This window comes from Centroberyx affinis, unplaced genomic scaffold, assembly GCF_046629955.1.
Source record: "Centroberyx affinis isolate AG114_WGS23_722 - 3 ecotype Tasmania unplaced genomic scaffold, CSIRO-AGI_Caff_v1 ptg002102l_1, whole genome shotgun sequence".
Lineage (NCBI taxonomy): Eukaryota > Metazoa > Chordata > Actinopteri > Beryciformes > Berycidae > Centroberyx > Centroberyx affinis.
The window spans coordinates 347,373-369,731 of NW_027280428.1; the positions used below are offsets into that span (position 1 = coordinate 347,373).

General features: G+C 39.8%; 1 protein-coding gene across 1 annotated transcript in view; it reads right to left on the bottom strand.

Annotated features, from left to right (window-relative positions):
• Window positions 1–2,341: 2,341 nt before the first annotated feature.
• LOC139654513 (NACHT, LRR and PYD domains-containing protein 12-like) overlaps window positions 2,342–22,359 on the bottom strand; it is a 99,759-nt gene continuing 79,741 nt past the window's right edge. Inside the window, exons 18-26 of the mRNA XM_071531605.1 lie at window positions 21,091–21,264; window positions 18,127–18,300; window positions 16,651–16,824; window positions 15,130–15,303; window positions 13,273–13,446; window positions 6,077–6,250; window positions 4,554–4,727; window positions 4,263–4,302; window positions 2,342–4,080 (exon numbers count right to left, since the gene is read on the bottom strand). Of these exons, the coding sequence (XP_071387706.1) occupies window positions 4,562–4,727; window positions 6,077–6,250; window positions 13,273–13,446; window positions 15,130–15,303; window positions 16,651–16,824; window positions 18,127–18,300; window positions 21,091–21,264 (1,210 nt within the window). The 3' untranslated portion in view covers window positions 2,342–4,080; window positions 4,263–4,302; window positions 4,554–4,561. The remainder of the gene's footprint in view (window positions 4,081–4,262; window positions 4,303–4,553; window positions 4,728–6,076; window positions 6,251–13,272; window positions 13,447–15,129; window positions 15,304–16,650; window positions 16,825–18,126; window positions 18,301–21,090; window positions 21,265–22,359) is intronic.

Here is a 22,359-nt window from a genome sequence, read left to right on the forward strand (position 1 = left end):
ATGCTGAATATCAAATATTTTCTAAGCGTGGTGAAAATATACATTATCCTCGTGTTTTTCACACCGCTATCCATGGACAATATTGGCTTTGAGTCATTCTGCGCAGGATTTCTATGAGGAAATTAGACGGTGGACAGTGATGCACTTAGTGAATTGGAATCTGTAGAGGGCGTCTTTGTCCTATCAGGGTCTTTTGTGCTTTACTTTCCCTTGGGCTCTAGGTAATGGATGGCCTCCTTTGACCAAGTTGTATATGAAATTCACTGTGCACCAACCATAAATGCTCTGGCGTGACTTCTATAGCAGTTTATAAGTATAATAAGGTTTTCTTCATGGAAAGAGCAAACTACAAAAAAGCTTAAAAAATAACCCACACCATTTATGCTGCAGCTGTGTGAAATTGTCTTTCATGGTAATGGTGTTTAGTGTTGAAATCATCCAAAAATGACATAAATTTGTATTGTTAATGATTAAGAAGATGTGGAAAATAGAGGACTGCCTACCAGTCCAGATGAAGATGCTGCCATTGCTGGTTGACAAAACTAAAGCTCAGATTCCACTTTTCGTATTATAACTAATTCATGGAGAGGCTGGCCTTCTCCAAGATGGATAATGATTAATAAATAAAGTAAGATGGTGATTTTCAAAGTGGTGAGGTGATACTTTATTAAGTTTGATACATTGGGTTGAGGGGGCCACATTTCATCAGGAGGCCCAGAATTCCTAGCAGTGCCCCTGCTGGTGCTACATGAAGTGGACTTGTTTGAGGTGGTGTCCTTCCACCCTGCTTTTTCCTGCTCAACATAAGCTCATATGCTCTTTAGTAATACTGAAAAAGTCGGACATTCTGATGATTTCAGCTGCTCCATCCAGACCTATCCAGGCATCTTTAGGCCTAAAACCAAAGCAGGTAGGCTCAGAGGAACAACATGTCAAAGAGGAGTTAAAAAGCGCAAAGTATTTGAGCAAAGCACGGCCCTGTTGAAACCTCCACAGCTCCTGTGGGCCCTACGAGCTCCTTGGAATGGTAAGGTACATGGACTCTTCATCACCATCCACACTCTAACCAGGTCTGCTGAGAGTCCAACAAATTGACTCTTTCCTGTCCCTCTCTACTGTCAGTTATCTAATAAAGTATATAATGCCCCCCCCCCCTCCTCCTAAGAAACTTCCCTTGACTGAAACTTGACCTTTAACTGTAGCACCCCCATCAGGCCAATCAGTATATTATATATACTGATTGATATTTATAACACCAGAACAGGGCCAACATGTGTCATCCCTCCAGGTTTTGTCAAAATCAGACCAGTGGGGTCTGAGATATCACATTTAAGTTAAAATTTTGACCTTTAAATACACTTATCAGGCCAATCAGTGTAGTTTTTTTTTAAAATTCTGGAGCACAGCATGATCCAGAAAGAACTAGGTAGAGAAATAATTCAATATAATTAAGGGATAATTGGTGATGAATTCTCAACGGACAAGTAAGCTACTAAAGCTAGCAATGTTAACACCAGCTAACTTAAAAATGATAAGTTAATGTTAGTAATTTTGTTTATATTTTTAAAGTTAAAGCCCAATGTCGCAGTTAGGCCTGTGCTGATATGAAGATTTCATCGTATGCTTATCTTGGCCAAAATTATCTTGACATATGATATTATCTTGATAATTGTTAATAAGATTTAAACCTTAGGAGGGGGATTTGACAGGGATCATGACGCTGATTTATCGCTCGCAGCCTGGTTATCTCTGGCTTCAGCCATGAATGTATCATTAATGTTGGTGTTTTTCAATGAAGTTGGACTGTGTTGTATGTTCCCCATGTTCAGGGGTCAAATGTCACTCACACTGTAACTGCTGGAAAACATTCTCCACACAACTATCATTACCACATATTGTTTTTGCCAACTAGCTGATCACTCATTCATACACACAGGCCTATAATCTACTCATGATTGTGCACTACTTAGGTCAACATACCACTTCTTTCACTAGAAAGACACAACATTTATTATATGGTTTCTAATGAGGATACAAAGCTGAAATCTTGTCTTTTATACTTTGTCATTTTTTAAAATAATATAATTTTAGTCTGTAATAGACCAGTCCTGAACTCAACTGTCGATTTCAAGAGTTGTTTTTGTTTTTAATTTGTTACATGATCATAGTGACCCAATGTTCTGGGTAAAAGCTGACTGACAGAGACTCATGTATATATGGAATCTGGCTTATTTATTTTCTAAACCCAAGCAGAATGGTGACAGTGGGTTTTTGTGTATAAAAACCCTATGTTGAGCCTATCATGAAGCCTTTTGTACACAATGAGAAATAATGTGGTAGTTATTACATAGTACACATGAAAACGGGTCCAATTTGACCAAAACATCACAGGAAAGTTGAAGGCACAGCAGATATTCAGGAATCATTTTATTTAAAGAAATAAAGCTCTGAAGTTAAAAACAATCAAAAAGAAGAATCAGAATATCATCTTGACATGTTGAGGTGGGAGTATATTGTAATGTGAATAAATGTTCACTAGATTTAGAAGTGCTGGTCATAGAAAAAACTAAAACAGAACGTGTAAAGAAGAGTCAATAAAGATCCAAGATCTCCCCAGGTCTGATGATGTCACCAGATTGGATGAGAAACTGTCAACTTCACTTGACTCATTCAACAGTTGAAACAATACAAACTGAGGAAATACCAATGGGACTTGAAGGACTATAAAGAGGGAGCAATCCAGCAGTGGCAAAAGCCAAACTTTCAACAGGGAAGGAGAAACAAAGTCAAACGACGTGACAATTATTTTTCTTTTCTTTCTGTGAGTGACGACCAATCAAGTGCAGAGTGACAATGGTTTTGAAGCATTCACCAATCACAGGGAAGCTGTTTTGGATCCTCAAACTCATGTCCGACCCCCAAGACAACGAGGAGGAAGAAAACAAGCCAGGAGATCTCCAAGACAGTTCAGTCAGCAACTGTGAACCTGTCACAGTTCTCACTGTCCCCTGCAGTGTTTCTCTACCACAAATCAAATCAGTCTTTTCCACTCACAGTGCAATCGTTGGCTTCAGGAGACTTGGATTATGCTATAAGAGCTGTATGGAGTCATTTTGTGGATATTTTCTGCTCTTTTCAGAACTCTAAAGATTGGTCCCTACCGACTTCAGTTGTTTTGGAGAACGCTGCTACGAAGTCATGCTGGAAAGCTCTGGAATTGTTTTATGGACGAACAAACTTCACCCGACTTTCAACTGGCATGGGGGTGAGTAGATAATGACTGAATTTTCATCTTTGGGTGAACTATTCCTTTAAGCAATTTCTCTATGGGGGAAATGAATGGGGTTTTCACATAATCATCCCTGTCACAGTCTGTGTCTAACAGTCTTTTTATCTACATGCATTTGTCTCTGGCACTGGGTCCATTGCATTCTGTAACCGTTTTTGAGTTGAAACAATAACTTTGCCAACAGCAAGCTAACACTTGCAGCAGTGTAATCTGCACCAGCTGCTAGTGGGAGTCTCAGTTTGTCAGAAGAGACTCTGTAGAAGGAGGACCAGCGGACCAGTCCAGATACACTGCTACTCTGTTAGATCCAGAGGAACAGACAGGGATGATGGTGGACTTCCCATTGTGAGGGGCAGTGTAGCTGTTAGGGTTAAAGCACTCCAGTCTCCAGGACTGCTCATTGGATCCAGGCAGAGTCACCACCACTTCTTCTGATTGGTCTGTAAGTCACTGCTATATTAACCTCTCCACTCTACCTCCCAGTAACATCGCCCAGTCAGACCCAGTCTACACAGAACCTGATGCTGCTGGCTAAATCTCTCTGGCTGATCAGGGGCCAGATTCACAAGATACAACTTAAGAGAATTCAAATGAAAAAAATTAGGTAGTTCCTAAGAATCTTCTTAAAAGTTACCAAAAAGGTAGCTTTTTTTTTCTTTCTTAAGAAAGTTTTGTGAATTTGGTCCCAGGATCTGATTGGTCCTCTCTCACCACCGTCACCTTTATGTTGCCCTCAGACAGATGGAGGTTTCTGTTTGCTGTGTTTGTATCCAGTGTGAGATAATAGGCATCTGATGGGGAGAAGAAGACACACAACAGACATCAGAAAAAAACATTTACTAAGACTCACTTCATCACCTCTCAATCAGTGATGCAGCACAATGAGCACTGTGTATAAGCTGTGTGTGTGTGTGTGTGTGTGAAAGAGTGAGAGAGAGTGTAGGCAGTGTGCTCATGCCGTGTCAATACTCACATCTTGTAAGGCTGTCAGCTATAAGCAGGTTTATTTCAGCCTGTAGGGATGAACACAACAACAACAGTCATCTGCAGGTCAACTCAAACACATGATCAGAAAACAGTCAACTGGAAACTCTCTCTGCTGTGGCTGACATGATTGGAAGAGCAGCCATTGATAAGGTTGGAGATTTACCAGGAAATGCTGGATCTTTGGTTTGATACTAACTGTGTTTAGCACAATACTGCCACTAACTGAGGCCAACCAATGGACCTTGTCAACATGGACTGACTCCAACCCTCTACTGACCTCAGAGTCTACAGTCTACAGTGTGGACTCTCCAGTCCAGCAGACAGCAGCATCACTCCTGAATCCTGCAGCTTGTTGCCACTCAGGTCCAGCTCTCTCAGATGGGAGGGGTTGGACATCAGAGCTGAGGCCAGAGAAGCACAGCAGCTCTCTGACAAGCTGCAGCATCTCAATCTGAATAAAGAATAAAGCATGTAGCTATAAAAATGTTCCTGAATGCTTGCAACAATCCACTGTTTCATAATCTAATTATATCTGTTCAGGTTTTAAATGTGTATCTCAACACTGTTATGCCCCAGTCAATGGACTTTAGCATTTTGTTAGTGTGGATCAGCGTAATATCGGCCTTATAGGGTCATTCCATCTGAAATCAGACAGGCTGTCACACCTACGTTTGTCTCAGAATTGGTCAGTTTACCTTGAACACATTCTTTAACTGACAATATGAATAAATCTGAAATCTTAGAGTTTGGGCTCTGAATGCCAAGTAGTTTAAAATAAAGGTTTAGTTAAGATTAAGCTAACTAAAATCAAGCTGTTTATTTATTGAAAGCAATAAATATGCTTTCTGGTATATCTTCATTGGTGGAAAACATATTTGTTCAGCCTGTTCAGTATGCATGTAATGTGTAGAAATTTGCATTATCCTGTTGAAACTCCCTCATGATGAAATGACCATTTCAGTTAGTAGTTTGGGGATGGAGCACACAACACCATGGAAAAGGTTTCAACCAGAGATATACAGCTTAGAGGAAATTTCTAATTCCATCTGAATGTGAAATGACTGAAGAATAGAATTCTGAAAATGTCCAAATAGCTGAGAAATTTCATGAAACTTTCTGTTTTTGCACCATGCAGTACTTCATAAAGTCTGTGGAAACACCTCTTAAGTGCAATGCCCCTGGTGTCCAAAGTGCATATTACATCAAAATCTAAATTAAAATTGGAGTTATGATAGAACTATTTTTTTTTTACCATGAAGGAATTTCATAGGGATGATAAAATGTTGTACACATTAACTACATACCATCATGCTTACATTGTGAAAGAGATAAGAGTGTCCTAATATGCCCACAAGTGACTTTTTATGTGTCAAGATACACAAAAGAAAATATCTTTAATACATTGAGTATCCATAGTTGCATCAATACCTTGGTGATTATGAGCTCTATACATTCTGTGAAATTACCACAATAAATATCACATCTTTAATTCCTTTATTGCCTCCAACACTCTCAGATCAAAGTTTTGCCCCCATAGATGAAGGCCATTTTGGAGCCAATTTGGACCCCTGTGTCTTTAAAATTATGGAGAATATCATTACCAAAGTTCATCGTTATTCATTTGAATACACAAGGATTGTGTGAAAACAATAGGAGGACAATTTGAGACCTAAGACTGTAAAGCTCCCACATCCTGTCTGATGTCAGATGGAGTGACTATACAGTCTTCCTCAAATTAAGTGTCACCACAATATTTATATAATATTCATGTCAGCACATAATTAAAAAATGCTGTCTGACCTCAGAGTCTCCAGTCTACAGTGTGGACTCTCCAGTCCAGCAGACAGCAGCATCACTCCTGAATCCTGCAGGTTGTTGTCACTCAGGTCCAGCTCTCTCAGATGGGAGGGGTTGGACTGAAGAGCTGAGGCCAGAAAAGCACAGCAGCTCTCTGACAAGCTGCAGTCTCTCAATCTGAATAAAGAATAAAGCATGTAGCTATAAAATAAAATATTCCTGGAGAGAAAAACTGCTTGAAATCTTCCAACCTCAATTCCAAACACTCAACACCAACAGGGTGCCAAATTTAAAAAGACAGGCTAACACAACAAGGAAAACCAGCACTTGCTAATGTTAATGACAGCATGCTGCTGCTTGAATAAACAAGTAGAGATTAAAGAGTGAATATTGTGAATGTACATTGTATTGGCAACAGATACAGTATGCAGCTAAATTGAAGCTAGTTTTGTTAACCATGGGTAACATGCTATTCTGTGCAGCATGGCTAAGTGTTAGGCTAGTTTGCAAGCTATGTGCAACAAGATGTTGGTGCAACATACATTCTTTTATGCTGTTAAGCTTCATGCAAGTTCGTCTTTAACAGCCTTTTGCCAGAAACTAACTGAGAGTCTGCAATGCCAGATTTATAGGTGCATCTTAAGCTGGACTGTACACTGGTGAATAAGTAACAAAGAGTGCTGCACCATGATTCATGCTTGTGAGCTGCATTGTTGTACTGTATATGGTTACTGTTATGAGGTAATGTGTTAGAAAAGTGCTGTAGAGTTGGAAATACATCAAAGTAGAGCTCAATGGACACTTAAGATGGACTTTTGAGTAATTTCTCTGCACATCTGTGTGCAGACTGGTTTTTTGTAGAGCCATTCAGTTGGAACCCAGATCAGCCGTGCCACCAGCGGCGGCTGGCCAATAGAGGGTGCTAGGGCGCCACCCTCCCTGGTGGAAAGTGTTCTTTGATTTTTCTTTTTAAAAGAAACATTTTTAAAATAAACAATAATCACATATTTTAAGTATGTATGTGTTTAAAATGCAAAATAACGTGTAATATATAAAATATAAATCATTATGTTTGGGGGAAAATTAGCTTCCTGTTCGTCCTGTCTCTCTCAATATCTTTTCTGGGGTGATAGAAACATCGCCCAGTCAGTGCAGCAGCACAGCCAATTGCTGACACAGGATATGCACATAGCAACATAAATTTAGCCAATCAGCGTCCTCGAATCTGATGCCTAAGGGCGATTAATTTATCGCCCCAAGCAGAGTCAGTCGGTGGTGGAGTAGGGACGCCTGACGTCTTTGACAATGATGAACGCAGGTACTCAAGACACAGGATTTCAGCCGCCCCCAAATTCAATACAATCTCTTCTCCAAAATCCATTTGAGAGGAGAACTTTGGTGGAGAAACTTCAAGTCAAAGAGCTTGGGCCAGATCAACCTGACATCAAAATCAGACAACAAGCTAGCGAAAAAGGTAAAACGTACATGCGAGGCTTCTCCTGTAATTGGTACAACAGAAAGGCTTGGCTAGCTGGATGCAGTCATGTAAATGCCGTATTTTGCTTCCCATGCTTACTTTTTAAAATGGCGGGAACAGATACAACATGGACTGTTACAGGAGTAAGGGACATGAAACATTGATCTGAGAAGATTAAGAAACATGAGTGTACGAGGGCACACATGGAGAATACGGTCAAGCTAGCCATGCTAGGCAGAGTTAACATCGCTGCGCAACTGGACGAAGGCCACAGGATTGGGGTGAGGAAACACAATGAAGAGGTGGATAAGAACAGGCACATTTTATCAAAGATAATTGACTGTGTTAAATTCTGCGGGGCCTTTGAGCTGGCCTTGCGCGGCCACAATGAGACCGAATCCTCAGACAACCCTGGTGTTTTCAGGGGTTTAGTAGATCTTGTCGCCTTGCTAGACAGTGTGTTGGATGAGCACCTTAAGACAGCTACCATTTTCAAAGGCACCTCAAAGACTGTGCAGAACGAACTTTTGGACTGCATGCTGTCAGCCCTTAAGGATTACATTCTGGAGGAAGTAAAAAATGCTGATTATCTTGCTATTCAGGCAGATGAGACAACTGACATTTCCACCCACTGCCAGTTGGTGCTTGTGCTACGGTACAAGCACCCACTGCCAGTTGGTGCTTGTGCTACGGTACAAGCACCCACTGCCAGTTGGTGCTTGTGCTACGGTACATCGACATCCATAACAACGTCTAAGAGCGTTTTTTCGAGTTCATCCCTCTTCAGAATGCAACCACTGACACAATCGCCACAGCGCTGTTGGAGAGGCTAAGCACTATCCTCCCTGAGGGACAAGAGAGCAGACTAATCGCCCAGGCCTATGACGGGGCTGCCGTGATGAGGGGAGCCACAGGTGGAGTGCAGCGTAAGGTAAAGGATGTCTACGAAAGTGCACACTATGTCCACTGCTATGTGCACCAGTTGAACCTCATCATGCAGCAGGCAACATCACACATCCCCAGGATCAGTACTTTTTTTTCAGACGTTGGTGGATTTGCTGCATTCTTCTCCCGGTCATTCAAGCGAACCACTGTGCTTGATCAAGTGGTGGCACACAGACATCCCGGAACTTCGACAACAAGATGGAACTTCCACAGTCGTGCTGTTAACACTGTGTATGAGCACAAGGATGACCTCCTACGGTGTTTCCAGACCATCAGAGACTCTGGTAACTTTGACCTCCAACTGTCAGAGAGGCCGGGGGCTTTGTGAGAATGCTGGAAGATGGGGATTTCTGCTTTTTTCTGCCATTGTTTCACAAGATCATGCCACACGTGGACATGCTGTTTAACCAGCTGCAGAAGAGGAACATCGACTCTGTCTACATCACAGGAATCATCCAGAGGTTCACCAACAGCATGCAAACGATCAAGTAAATAATTATATATCATTGGCTGAGAAAATTCTTATTATGAAAAAACTGTTTCAATCTTAAACAGTCTGTAAAAACATAAATGTGCATGGCTGAACACACTAGAGCAACTCATAAATACTGGTTTGGACATGTGGAGGAATGCTGCAGAGGATGTTAAAACGATACTATTGACATGAATTTAAAGTGTCCTTGCGTTTTATTTTTATTTTTCACCCCCCTTTTTCTTTTTCTTTTTCTTCTTTGTATAACTGCAATTTTACTTTGTATGTACTTAATACCCTAAGCCTGATTATTTTACATTTAACTGGATATTGCTTTTTATTTTAGGACCTGTTCTCTCTGTTTTGTGTGCCCCTTGGAGGGAGGGACAGTTGGTGGGAGGGGGGTGGGGGGTAGGGGGTGAAATGTAATGTAATCCGCACTATTTTGTATGCTCCTATGTATGTCATTCACCCCCTAAAAGGAAAAATTAAAAAATAAAAAACATTTAATTACAAAAAAAAAAAAAAAATACTTGTTTCAACATTTTAAAGATAGTGAATATGAAATCCAGTTAGGATGACAATGTAGATACAGTTTATTAAACACAGTACACAATGACAGACACATTTTTTGTCTCCAGGAGGTTAGTTTCTGAAACAGTAATTGTGGATGTTAACTTGTGTTTTGGATCAGGGACTCCATTCCATCTCTGCATGGGGAATACAGTGGATCTGTACAGCAGCAGCCCACAAAGAAACGGAGGACACTAGGACAAGGAGAACAACAGCGGTTGGCTACGGAGGTAAGCTGTAACATATTTCTGTTCACAAGACACTCAATTAGGTGTTTTTACTTATTTTATTATTTATTAATGTGTAAAGATGTGTAAAATTACCCTCTGCTATCTTTCACTGTCTGCCTTCTTCAATTCCTGTGTAATAATAATAGAGTTAAGGCCCATTCACATCTAGAATGATAACTATAACTATAAAAAGATTTAAATCGTTGTAAGTAAACAGAATGTCTGTGTTCACACTACAACTGTAACTATAAAAACATCCAAAACAACAACTATAACTTTATTCTTGGTTCCATCTCAGAGCGATTTTTCTGGCGATAGAGACAACGATAAAACATTTTCAACCAATCAAACTAAAGTTCTACAAAGAAGGGGTGGGAGAGTTCAGTAGTTCACTGCAGTGACGGAGCTGCTGCTGAGGAACTGATGACAGAAGTCCAGAGGAACCCGGCGCTGTTTGACAAAGACCATCGCCTCTAAAAATGTTGAAAAGAAACGTGACAAACCGGTCGGGATCGGAACAGCTCTTGGGATTAGCGGTAAGGCTGTTTACTGACCTGGAAGCTAGTTAAATCGCTACCTTTTGCTAGCATGATGCTAAGAAAATAGCATAATCTCTTGGCCAACCTGACCGCAAATGCGCTATCATCCTGTTTTCAATATGACCGGGGGGGAACAACATGTGTCTCCAGTAGCCTGTTGAAACCCGTTTAGCCACGGTGACGTTCAGGTGTTTCTCTCAACATTGGGTATAGTACACTTTACTCTTTGATCCACAGTAGATGTGGTGTGCAGTGTCACCTACTGGTAAAGAAATGAATAGCTTCACTTGGTGACCATTAGTACCATTAGCTCTCATATAAACAAAGCACAATAATGTTATGAAAGCGCCATAAAAGAGCATTATTATCTGCCATCTCCTCTCTCTTTTGCGGCAATGCATGAACCCAAATCCTTCGGCTCTGTTATTTACTTTAGAGAGTGAGTAAAATAAAAGCATGTAGTTAAAGTAATCATGCTCCATTTTTTCTCTGAATATTCAGCACCAATATTGTTGTAGTGTGAACGCTTGAGCAACAGCATATCGTTATAGTTTATAGTTATCTTTATAGTTGTCGCTCTAAGTGTGAATGGGCCTTTATAAAAAAAATTTATTCTGCCATGTGATAGGTTCCATTCACCACACAGCTACTGAGAAAGGCTGACACTGAAGTGTTTAGATGTGGTTATTTCACATTCCTGATATTAAGCTGTAAGCTGTCCTTGCTTGTCACAAAATAACATGCTCATCTTGTAAGAGGATACTGATGACATTATTTAGACTGAGAGATGTGAAAATTTAATTCTGCTGTTTACTATGTGTACTGCCCTGTTTTTAAAAAAAATGATGTATCATTTCATAGGTATGTGATACCATTTTGAGTCATGCCAAGGAGGGTTCTCTTTCACCAAGCACCTCATCAGTGCCACTCTGTTGCAAGGAGATTTGTTCCCGGAACACATCATAAAGTTCCCGGATTCAGCACTGGAAACCACAGTGGAGGCCTACCCCATGTTGAACAAGGCCAAGCTCAAAACAGAACTAACCCTGATCTATGAGAACAACGAGTTCAAGGCTTGCAGTGGTGCACTGATTCTGTTCCAGTTTTTCATGGAGAACAACCTTCAGGGCACGTTCACTGAGGCCCTCTTTACACCTTGCATTAACATGCGTCTCGTATCCAGATTGTATCTAGATATGATTTAACCTGATTACATTTACACCTGGTATTAACATGTGTCTCCAGTGTCCACATTGAGATCCGTTTGAGATCCGATCACTTGTCCAGCTCAAACAACCGAACGTCACATCCTCCTCTCGTTTGCATGGGTCCAAAAAACCCCAAAAAAGATGATACCCATCTGTGAAGCCACGCTATGGACTATGGTTTCTGTGGTGTGCCTGGTGTTCGCGGTGTGGAGGGTCTGTGCGGCGAGTGCGGAGCTCCGCAGGGGGTCTGTGGAGGGTCTGCACAGAGCTCCGCGCTCCACTCAAAAAATGAAACTCTGCAGAGGCCGCAAATGCCGCAATCAGTTCAGAGGCTATGATTGGTTAATGGTTGCTATGTTAGTTGGTTACCAGGGAAGTAAGTGTAATCGAGTGACAGCCAAGTGACAGCTGACAACCGGCAAAAATGGACAATAGGAGTTCCCCTGACCCCATTTTTCTTTGTATATATTGTAGTTGACCTTAGCATAAGACATCCAGCAATATGTTTGTGCAATATGCTGTTTATGTTTTTGTGTAAGAATGCCTCAACTTTTTAATATTGGCATTAAATAATTACTGACTATTTCAGAGAACACTGGTATCCTGCAGTTTGTGTTACATTGTATTGGTATGGTTACTGAAACTGACTGAATATGGCACAGCCCCACCCAGAATATTTTTCACTAGCCGCCACTGCGTGCCACTCCATTCAAGTCACCGCCTCATCTTCATTCAAGCTGTTGTCTCATCACTGCCATCATCATCATGTGGGACCTGCTTGTTGGACATTCCCTTGTAAAAGAGGGTGGTTGGACTTCTGATTGCACTCATTTTGTTTTTACCTCATATTCTTTTTTTTTCTCTTCATTTTGCAGTTTTTTCATTCATATGAACTTTTTTTTCCCTGCGATCTCAGTTTTCCCTACAACAAAAAGACTTGAACAAACTAGATTGTGATAAAACAGAATTCTATGTAAACTGAGTTGGTGTAATTGAGGTAAACCACTGAAGATCAAATCATATATGGAAAGGAATAAACTAGCATTCTGAGGAAGGAGTGTAACATAATATTGGGATGAAAGGAACTGATTGCAGACCTTGAAAGGAACAGTAATATACAATATAGTATACTTACCTGTTATAAACACCTAATATGATATAGTACTGATTATAATCAGTAGTATACCTCATTGAACCTAGACTAAACCCTGCCCTGCAGCTTGATATTCTGCACTGGTCTTAAGGTGACAGGTGCAGGGGTTCCACTAGTGGTTTAGAAATAAAACCAGCAGCTACTTTTAAAAAGTAAGACAGCCGACAGGAGAGGGGAATGAAACTGGAGCAGCAGGCTGGCAGATGCTGTGAGAGGAGGCGGGGAAGCTGAAGAAGCAGATTCACCAGGCTCAGACAAACACAGGGCAGGATCAGAAGATAAATCCCAGAGCCACTGCAGTGATTCCACAGATTAATGACTCATAGAGCTCATGAGGCCCACAGTGTGAATAACAGCAAAATCAGTCAAATAATAACATTACAATTCACAAACAATCGCCAAAGACAAGAGAGACAAAGAGACGTGCTGCCATCTTGGATTTGATGAGATATGTGTGTATAGATTAAGCTACTCAGTGTGGATCAGCATAATGTCAGCGTACAGATGTCTTCAAATTGACGGTCACCACAATATTCATCAATTATTCATATAACATTTATATCAACACAGAACTGTAAAATTATTAAAAAGTGCTGTCTGACCTCAGAGTCTCCAGTCTACAGTGTGGACTCTCCAGTCCAGCAGACAGCAGCATCACTCCTGAATCCTGCAGGTTGTTGTCACTCAGGTCCAGCTCTCTCAGATGGGAGGGGTTGGACATCAGAGCTGAGGCCAGAGAAGCACAGCAGCTCTCTGACAAGCTGCAGTCTCTCAATCTGAATAAAGAATAAAGCATGTAGCTATAAAATAAAATATTCCTGGAGAGAAAAACTGCTTGAAACCATCCAACTTCAATTCCAAACACTCAACACCAACAGGGTGCCAAATTTAAAAAGACAGGCTAACACAAGGAAAACCAGCACTTGCTAATGTTAATGACAACATGCTGCTGCTTGAATAAACAAGTAGGGATTAAAGAGTGAATATTGTGAATGTACGTTGTATTGGCAACAGATACAGTATGTAGCTAAATTGAAGCTAGTTTTGTTAACCATGGGTAACATGCTGTTCTGTGCAGCATGGCTAAGTGTTAGGCTAGTTTGCAAGCTATGTGCAACAAGATGTTGGCTGCAACATACATTCTTTTATGCTGCTAAGCTTCATGCAAGTTCGTCTTTAACAGCCTTTTGCCAGAAACTGCAATGTCTGCAATGGCAGATTTATAGGTGCATCTTAAGCTGGACTGTACACTGGTGAATAAGTAACAAAGAGTTTTGTTTCATTTACGAGATGTTATTTATGAAGTGCTGCACCATGATTCATGCTTGTGAGCTGCATTGTTGTACTGTATATGGTTACTGTTATGAGGTAATGTGTTAAAAAAGTGCTGTAGAGTTGGAAATACATCAAAGTAGAGCTCAATGGACACTTAAGATGGACTTTTGAGTAATTTCTCTGCACATCTGTGTGCAGACTGGTTTTTTGTAGAGACATTCAGTTGGAACCCAGATCAGCCGTGCCACTCCATTCAAGTCACCGCCTCATCTTCATTCCAGCTGTTGTCTCATCATTGTCATCATCATGTGGGACCTGCTTGTTGGACATTCCCTTGTAAAAGAGGGTGGTTGGACTTCTGATTGCACTCATTTTGTTTTTACCTCATATTCTTTTTTTTCTCTTCATTTGGCACAGTTTTTTCATTCATATGAACATTTTTCCCCCTGACATCTGTTTTCCCTACAACAAAAAGACTTGAACAAGCTAGATCGTGATAAAACAGAATTCTATGTAAACTGAGTTGGTGTAATTGAGGTAAACCACTGAAGATCAAATCATATGTGGAGAGGACTAAACTGATTCTGAGGAAGGAGTGTAACATAATATTGGGATGAAAGGAACTGATAACTAAACCCTGCTCTGTAGCTTGATATTCTGCACTGGTCTTAAGGTGACAGGTGCAGGGGTTCCGCTAGTGGTTTAGAAATAAAACCAGCAGCTACTTTTAAAAAGTAAGACAGCCGACAGGAGAGGGGAATGAAACTGGAGCAGCAGGCTGGCAGATGCTGTGAGAGGAGGCGGGGAAGCTGAAGAAGCAGATTCACCAGGCTCAGACAAACACAGGGCAGGATCAGAAGATAAATCCCAGAGCCACTGCAGTGAGTCCACAGATTAATGACTCATAGAGCTCATAAGGCCCACAGTGTGAATAACAGCAAAATCAGTCAAATGATAACATTACAATTCACAAACTCTTGCCACAGACAAGAGAGACAAAGAGACGTGCTGCCATCTTGGATTTGATGAGATGTGTGTGTATTGATTAAGCTACTCAGCGTGGATCAGCATAATGTCAGCGTAAAGATGTCTTCAAATTGACTATCTCCACAACATTCATCAATTATTCATATAACATTTATATCAACACAGAACTGTAAAATTATTTTAAGATGCTGTCTGACCTCAGAGTCTCCAGTCTACAGTGTGGACTCTCCAGTCCAGCAGACAGCAGCATCACTCCTGAATACTGCAGGTTGTTGTGACTCAGGTCCAGCTCTCTCAGATGGGAGGGGTTGGACATCAGAGCTGAGGCCAGAGAAGCACAGCAGCTCTCTGACAAGCTGCAGTCTCTCAATCTGAATAAAGAATAAAGCATGTAGCTATAAAAATGTTCCTGAATGCTTGCAACAATCCACTGTTTCATAATCTAATTATATCTGTTCAGGTTTTAAATGTGTATCTCAACATTGTTATGCCCCAGTCAATGGACTTTAGCATTTTGTTAGTGTGGATCAGCGTAATATCGGCCTTATAGGGTCATTCCATCTGAAATCAGACAGGCTGTCACACCTACGTTTGTCTCAGAATTGGTCAATTTACCTTGAACACATTCTTTAACCAACTATATGAATAAAGCTGAAATCTCGGAGTATGAGCTCTGAATGCCAAGTAGTTTAAAATAAAGGTTTAGTTAAGATTAAGCTAACTAAAATCAAGCTGTTTATTTATTGAAAGCAATAAATATGCTTTCTGGTATATCTTCAATGGTGGAAAACATATTTGTTCAGCCTGTTCAGTATGCATCTAATGTGTAGAAATTTGCATTATCCTGTTGAAACTCCCTCATGATGAAATGACCATTTCAGTTAGTAGTTTGGGGATGGAGCAGACAACACCATGGAAAAGGTTTCAACCAGAGATACACAGCTTAGAGGAAATTTATAATTCCATCGGAATGTGAAACTGAAGAAAATAATTTAGAAAATGTCCAAACAGCTGAGAAATTTCATGAAACTTTCTGTTTTTGCACCATGCAGTACTTCATAAAGTCTGTGGAAACACCTCTTAAGTGCAATGCCCCTGGTGTCCAAAGTGCATATTACATCACCATCTAAATTAAAATTGGAGTTATGATAGAACTATTTTTTTTTTTACCATGAAGGAATTTCATAAGGATGATAAAATGTTGTACACATTAACTACATACCATCATGCTTAAATTATGAAAGATACAAGAGTGTCCTAATATGCCCACAAGTGACTTTTTATGTGTCAAGATACACAAAAGAAAATATCTTTAATACATTGAGTATCCATAGTTGCATCAATACCTTGGTGATTATGAGCTCTATACATTCTGTGAAATTACCACAATAAAAATCACATCTTTAATTCCTTTATTGCCTCCAACACTCTCAGATCAAAGTTTTGCCCGCATAGATGAAGGCCATTTTGGAGCGAATTTGGACCCCTGTGTCTTTAAAACTATGGAGAATATCATTACCAAAGTTCATCGTTATTCATTTGAATACACAAGGATTGTGTGAAAACAATAGGAGGACAATTTAAGACCTAAGATTGTAAAACTCCCACATGCTGTCTGATGTCAGATGGAGTGACTATACAGTCTTCCTCAAATTAAGTGTCACCACAATATTTATATAATATTCATGTCAGCACATAATTAAAAAATGCTGTCTGACCTCAGAGTCTCCAGTCTACAGTGTGGACTCTCCAGTCCAGCAGACAGCAGCATCACTTCTGAATCCTGCAGGTTGTTGTCACTCAGGTCCAGCTCTCTCAGATGGGAGGGGTTGGACTGAAGAGCTGAGGCCAGAAAAGCACAGCAGCTCCCTGACAAGCTGCAGTCTCTCAATCTGAATAAAGAATAAAGCATGCAGCTATAAAACAAAATATTCCTGGAGAGAAAAACTGCTTGAAATCTTCCAACCTCAATTCCAAACACTCAACACCAACAGGGTGCCAAATTTAAAAAGACAGGCTAACACAACAAGGAAAAACAGCACTTGCTAATGTTAATGACAACATGCTGCTGCTTGAATAAACACGTAGAGATTAAAGAGTTAATATTGTGAATGTGCGTTGTATTGGCAACAGATAAAGTATGCAGCTAAATTGAAGCTAGTTTTGTTAACCATGGGTAACATGCTGTTCTGTGAAGCATGGCTAAGTGTTAGGCTAGTTTGCAAGCTATGTGCAACAAGATGTTGGTGCAACTTACATTCTTTTATGCTGCTAAGCTTCATGCAAGTTCGTCTTTAACAGCCTTTTGCCAGAAACTGAGTGTCTGCAATGCCAGATTTATAGGTGCATCTTAAGCTGGACTGTACACTGGTGAATAAGTACCAAAGAGTTTCATTTTATTTACGAGATGTTTTTTATGAAGTGCTGCACCATGATTCATGCTTGTGAGCTGCATTGTTGTACCATATATGGTTACTGAGGAAGGAGTATAACATAATATTGGAATGAAAGGAACTGATTGCAGACCTTGAAAGGAGCAGTAACATACAATATAGTATACTTACCTGTTATAAACACCTAATATGATATAGTACTGATTATAATCAGTAGTATACCTCATTGAACGTAGACTTAGAGTAACTAAACCCTGCTCTGCAGCTTGATATTCTGCACTGGTCTTAAGGTGACAGGTGCAGGGGTTCCACTAGTGGTTTAGAAATAAAACCAGCAGCTACTTTTAAAAAGTAAGACAGCCGACAGGAGAGGGGAATGAAACTGGAGCAGCAGGCTGGCAGATGTTGTGAGAGGAGGCGGGGAAGCTGAAGAAGCAGATTCACCAGGCTCAGACAAACACAGGGCAGGATCAGAAGATAAATCCCAGAGCAACTGCAGTGATTCAACAGATTAATGACTCATAGAGCTCATAAGGCCCACAGTGTGAATAACAGCAAAATCAGTCAAATAGCAACATTGCAATTCACAAACTCTTGCCACAGACAAGAGAGACAAAGAGACGTGCTGCCATCTTGGATTTGATGAGATGTGTGTGTATAGATTAAGCTACTCAGTGTGGATCAGCATAATGTCAGCGTACAGATGCCTTCAAATTGACTATTTCCACAACATTTATCAATTATTCATATAACATTTATATCAACACAGAACTGTAAAATTATTAATAAATGCTGTCTGACCTCAGAGTCTCCAGTCTACAGTGTGGACTCTCCAGTCCAGCAGACAGCAGCATCACTCCTGAATCTTGCAGCTTGTTGTCACTCAGGTCCAGCTCTCTCAGATGGGAGGGGTTGGACATCAAAGCTGAGGCCAGAGAAGCACAGCAGCTCTCTGACAACCAGCAGTTATTCAATCTGAATAAAGAATAAAGCATGTAGCTATAAAAATGTTCCTGAATGCTTGCAACAATCCACTGTTTCATAATCTAATTATATCTGTTCAGGTTTTAAATGTGTATCTCAACATTGTTATGCCCCAGTCAATGGACTTTAGCATTTTGTTAGTGTGGATCAGCGTAATATCGGTCTTATAGGGTCATTCCATCTGAAATCAGACAGGCTGTCACACCTACATTTGTCTCAGAATTGGTCAATTTACCTTGAACACATTCTTTAACCAACTATATGAATAAAGCTGAAATCTCGGAGTTTGGGCTCTGAATGCCAAGTAGTTTAAAATAAAGGTTTAGTTAAGATTAAGCTAACTAAAATCAAGCTGTTTATTTATTGAAAGCAATAAATATGCTTTCTGGTATATCTTCATTGGTGGAAAACATATTTGTTCAGCCTGTTCAGTATGCATGTAAGGTGTAGAAATTTGCATTATCCTGTTGAAACTCCCTCATGATGAAATTACCATTTCAGTTAGTAGTTTGGGGATGGAGCAGACAACACCATGGAAAAGGTTTCAACCAGAGATACACAGCTTAGAGGAAATTTATAATTCCATCGGAATGTGAAACTGAAGAATAGAATTCTGAAAATATCCAAATAACTGAGAAATTTCATGAAACTTTCTGTTTTTGCACCATGCAGTACTTCATAAAGTCTGTGGAAACACCTCTGAAGCGCAATGCCCCTGGTGTCCAAAGTGCATATTACATCACCATCTAAATTAAAATTGGAGTTATGATAGAACTATTTTTTTTTTTTTACCATGACAGAATTTCATAAGGATGATAAAATGTTGTACACATTAACTACATACCATCATGCTTAAATTGTGAAAGATACAAGAGTGTCCTAATATGCCCACAAGTGACTTTTTATGTGTAAAGATACACAAAAGAAAATATCTTTAATACATTGAGTATCCATAGTTGCATCAATACCTTGGTGATTATGAGCTCTATACATTCTGTGAAATTACCACAATATATTCCTGGAGAGAAAAACTGCTTGAAACCATCCAACCTCAATTCCAAACACTCAACGCCAACAGGGTGCCAAATTTAAAAAGACAGGCTAACACAACAAGGAAAACCAGCACTTGCTAATGTTAATGACAACATGCTGCTGCTTGAATAAACAAGTAGAGATTAAAGAGTGAATATTGTGAATGTACGTTGTATTGGCAACAGGTAGAGTATGCAGCTAAATTGAAGCTAGTTTTGTTAACCATGGGTAACATGCTGTTCTGTGAAGCATGGCTAAGTGTTAGGCTAGTTTGCAAGCTATGTGCAACAAGATGTTGGGAGCAACAAACATTCTTTTATGCTGCTAAGCTTCATGCAAGTTCGTCTTTAACAGCCTTTTGCTGGAAACTGAGTGTCTGCAATGCCAGATTTATAGGTGCATCTTAAGCTGGACTGTACACTGATGAATAAGTACCAAAGAGTTTCATTTCATTTACGAGATGTTTTTTATTAAGTGCTGCACCATGATTCATGCTTGTGAGCTGCATTGTACTGTATATGGTTACTGTTAAGACGTAATGTGTTAAAAAAGTGCTGTAGAGTTGGAAATACATCAAAGTAGAGCTCAATGGACACTTAAGATGGACTTTTGAGTAATTTCTCTGCACGTCTGTGTGCAGACTGGTTTTTTGTAGAGACATTCAGTTGGAACCCAGATCAGCCATGCCACTCCATTCAAGTCATCGCCTCATCTTCATTCAAGCTGTTGTCTCATCATTGTCATCATCATCATGTGGGACCTGCTTGTTGGACATTCCCTTGTAAAAGCGGGTGGTTGGACTTCTGATTGCACGCATTTTGTTTTTACCTCATATTCTTTGTTTTTTCTTCATTTTTCACCATTTTTTCATTCATATTAACTTTTTTTTTCTGAGATCTCAGTTTTCCCTACAACAAAAAGACTTGAACAAACTAGATTGTGATAAAACGGAATTCTATGTAAACTGAGTTGGTGTAATTGAGGTAAACCACTGAAGATCAAATCATATGTGGAAAGGACTAAACTAGCATTCTGAGGAAGGAGTGTAACATAATATTGGAATGAAAGGAACTGATTGCAGACCTTGAAAGGAACAGTAATATACAACATAGGATACTTACCTGTTATAAACACCTAATATGATATAGTACTGATTATAATCAGTAGTATACCTCATTGAACCTAGACTAAGAGTAACTAAACCCTGCTCTGCAGCTTGATATTCTGCACTGGTCTTAAGGTGACAGGTGCAGGGGTCCCACTAGTGGTTTAGAAATAAAACCAGCAGCTACTTTTAAAAAGTAAGACAGCCGACAGGAGAGGGGAATGAAACTGGAGCAGCAGGTTGGCAGATGTTGTGAGAGGAGGCGGGGAAGCTGAAGAAGCAGATTCACCAGGCTCAGACAAACACAGGGCAGGATCAGAAGATAAATCCCAGAGCCACTGCAGTGATTCCACAGATTAATGACTCATAGAGCTCATAAGGCTCACAGTGTGAATAACAGCAAAATCAGTCAAATGATAACATTACAATTCACAAACTCTTGCCACAGAGAAGAGAGACAAAGAGACGTGCTGCCATCTTGGATTTGATGAGATGTGTGTGTAGATTAAGCTACTCAGTGTGGATCAGCATAATGTCAGCGTACAGATGCCTTCAAATTGACTATCTCCACAACATTTATCAATTATTCATATAACATTTATATCAACACAGAACTGTAAAATTATTAATAAATGCTGTCTGACCTCAGAGTCTCCAGTCTACAGTATGGACTATCCAGTCCAGCAGACAGCAGCATCACTCCTGAATCTTGCAGCTTGTTGTCACTCAGGTCCAGCTCTCTCAGATGGGAGGGGTTGGACATCAAAGCTGAGGCCAGAGAAGCGCAGCAGCTCTCTGACAACCAGCAGTTATTCAATCTGAATAAAGAATAAAGCATGTAGCTATAAAAATGTTCCTGAATACTTGCAACAATCCACTGTTTCATAATCTAATTATATCTGTTCAGGTTTTAAATGTGTATCTCAACATTGTTATGCCCCAGTCAATGGACTTTAGCATTTTGTTAGTGTGGATCAGCGTAATATCGGCCTTATAGGGTCATTCCATCTGAAATCAGACAGGCTGTCACACCTACGTTTGTCTCAGAATTGGTCAATTTACCTTGAACACATTCTTTAACTGATAATATGAATAAATCTGAAATCTGAATGCCAAGTAGTTTAAAATAAAGGTTTAGTTAAGAGTAAGCTAAATAAAATCAAGCTGTTTATTTATTGAAAGCAATAAATATGCTTTCTGGTATATCTTCATTGGTGGAAAACATACTTGTTCAGCCTGTTCAGTATGCATGTAATGTGTAGAAATTTGCATTATCCTGTTGAAACTCCCTCATGATGAAATGACCATTTCAGTTAGTAGTTTGGGGATGGAGCAGACAACACCATGGAAAAGGTTTCAACCAGAGATACACAGCTTAGAGGAAATTTATAATTCCATCTGAATGTGAAACTGAAGAAAATAATTCAGAAAATGTCCAAACAGCTGAGAAATTTCATGAAACTTTCTGTTTTTGCACCATGCAGTACTTCATAAAGTCTGTGGAAACACCTCTAAAGTGCAATGCCCCCGGTGTCCAAAGTGCATATTACATCACCATCTAAATTAAAATTGGAGTTATGATAGAACTATTTTTATTTTTTACCATAACAGAATTCATAAAGATGATAAAATGTTGTACACATTAACTACATACCATCATGCTTAAATTGTGAAAGATACAAGTGTCCTAATATGCCCACAAGTGACTTTTTATGTGTCAAGATACACAAAAGAAAATATCTTTAATACACTGAGTATCCATAGTTGCATCAATAACTTGGTGATTATGCGCTCTATACATTCTGTGAAATTACCACAATAAAAATCACATCTTTAATTCCTTTATTGCCTCCAACACTCTCAGATCAAAGTTTTGCCTGCATAGATGAAGGCCATTTTGGAGCCAATTTGGA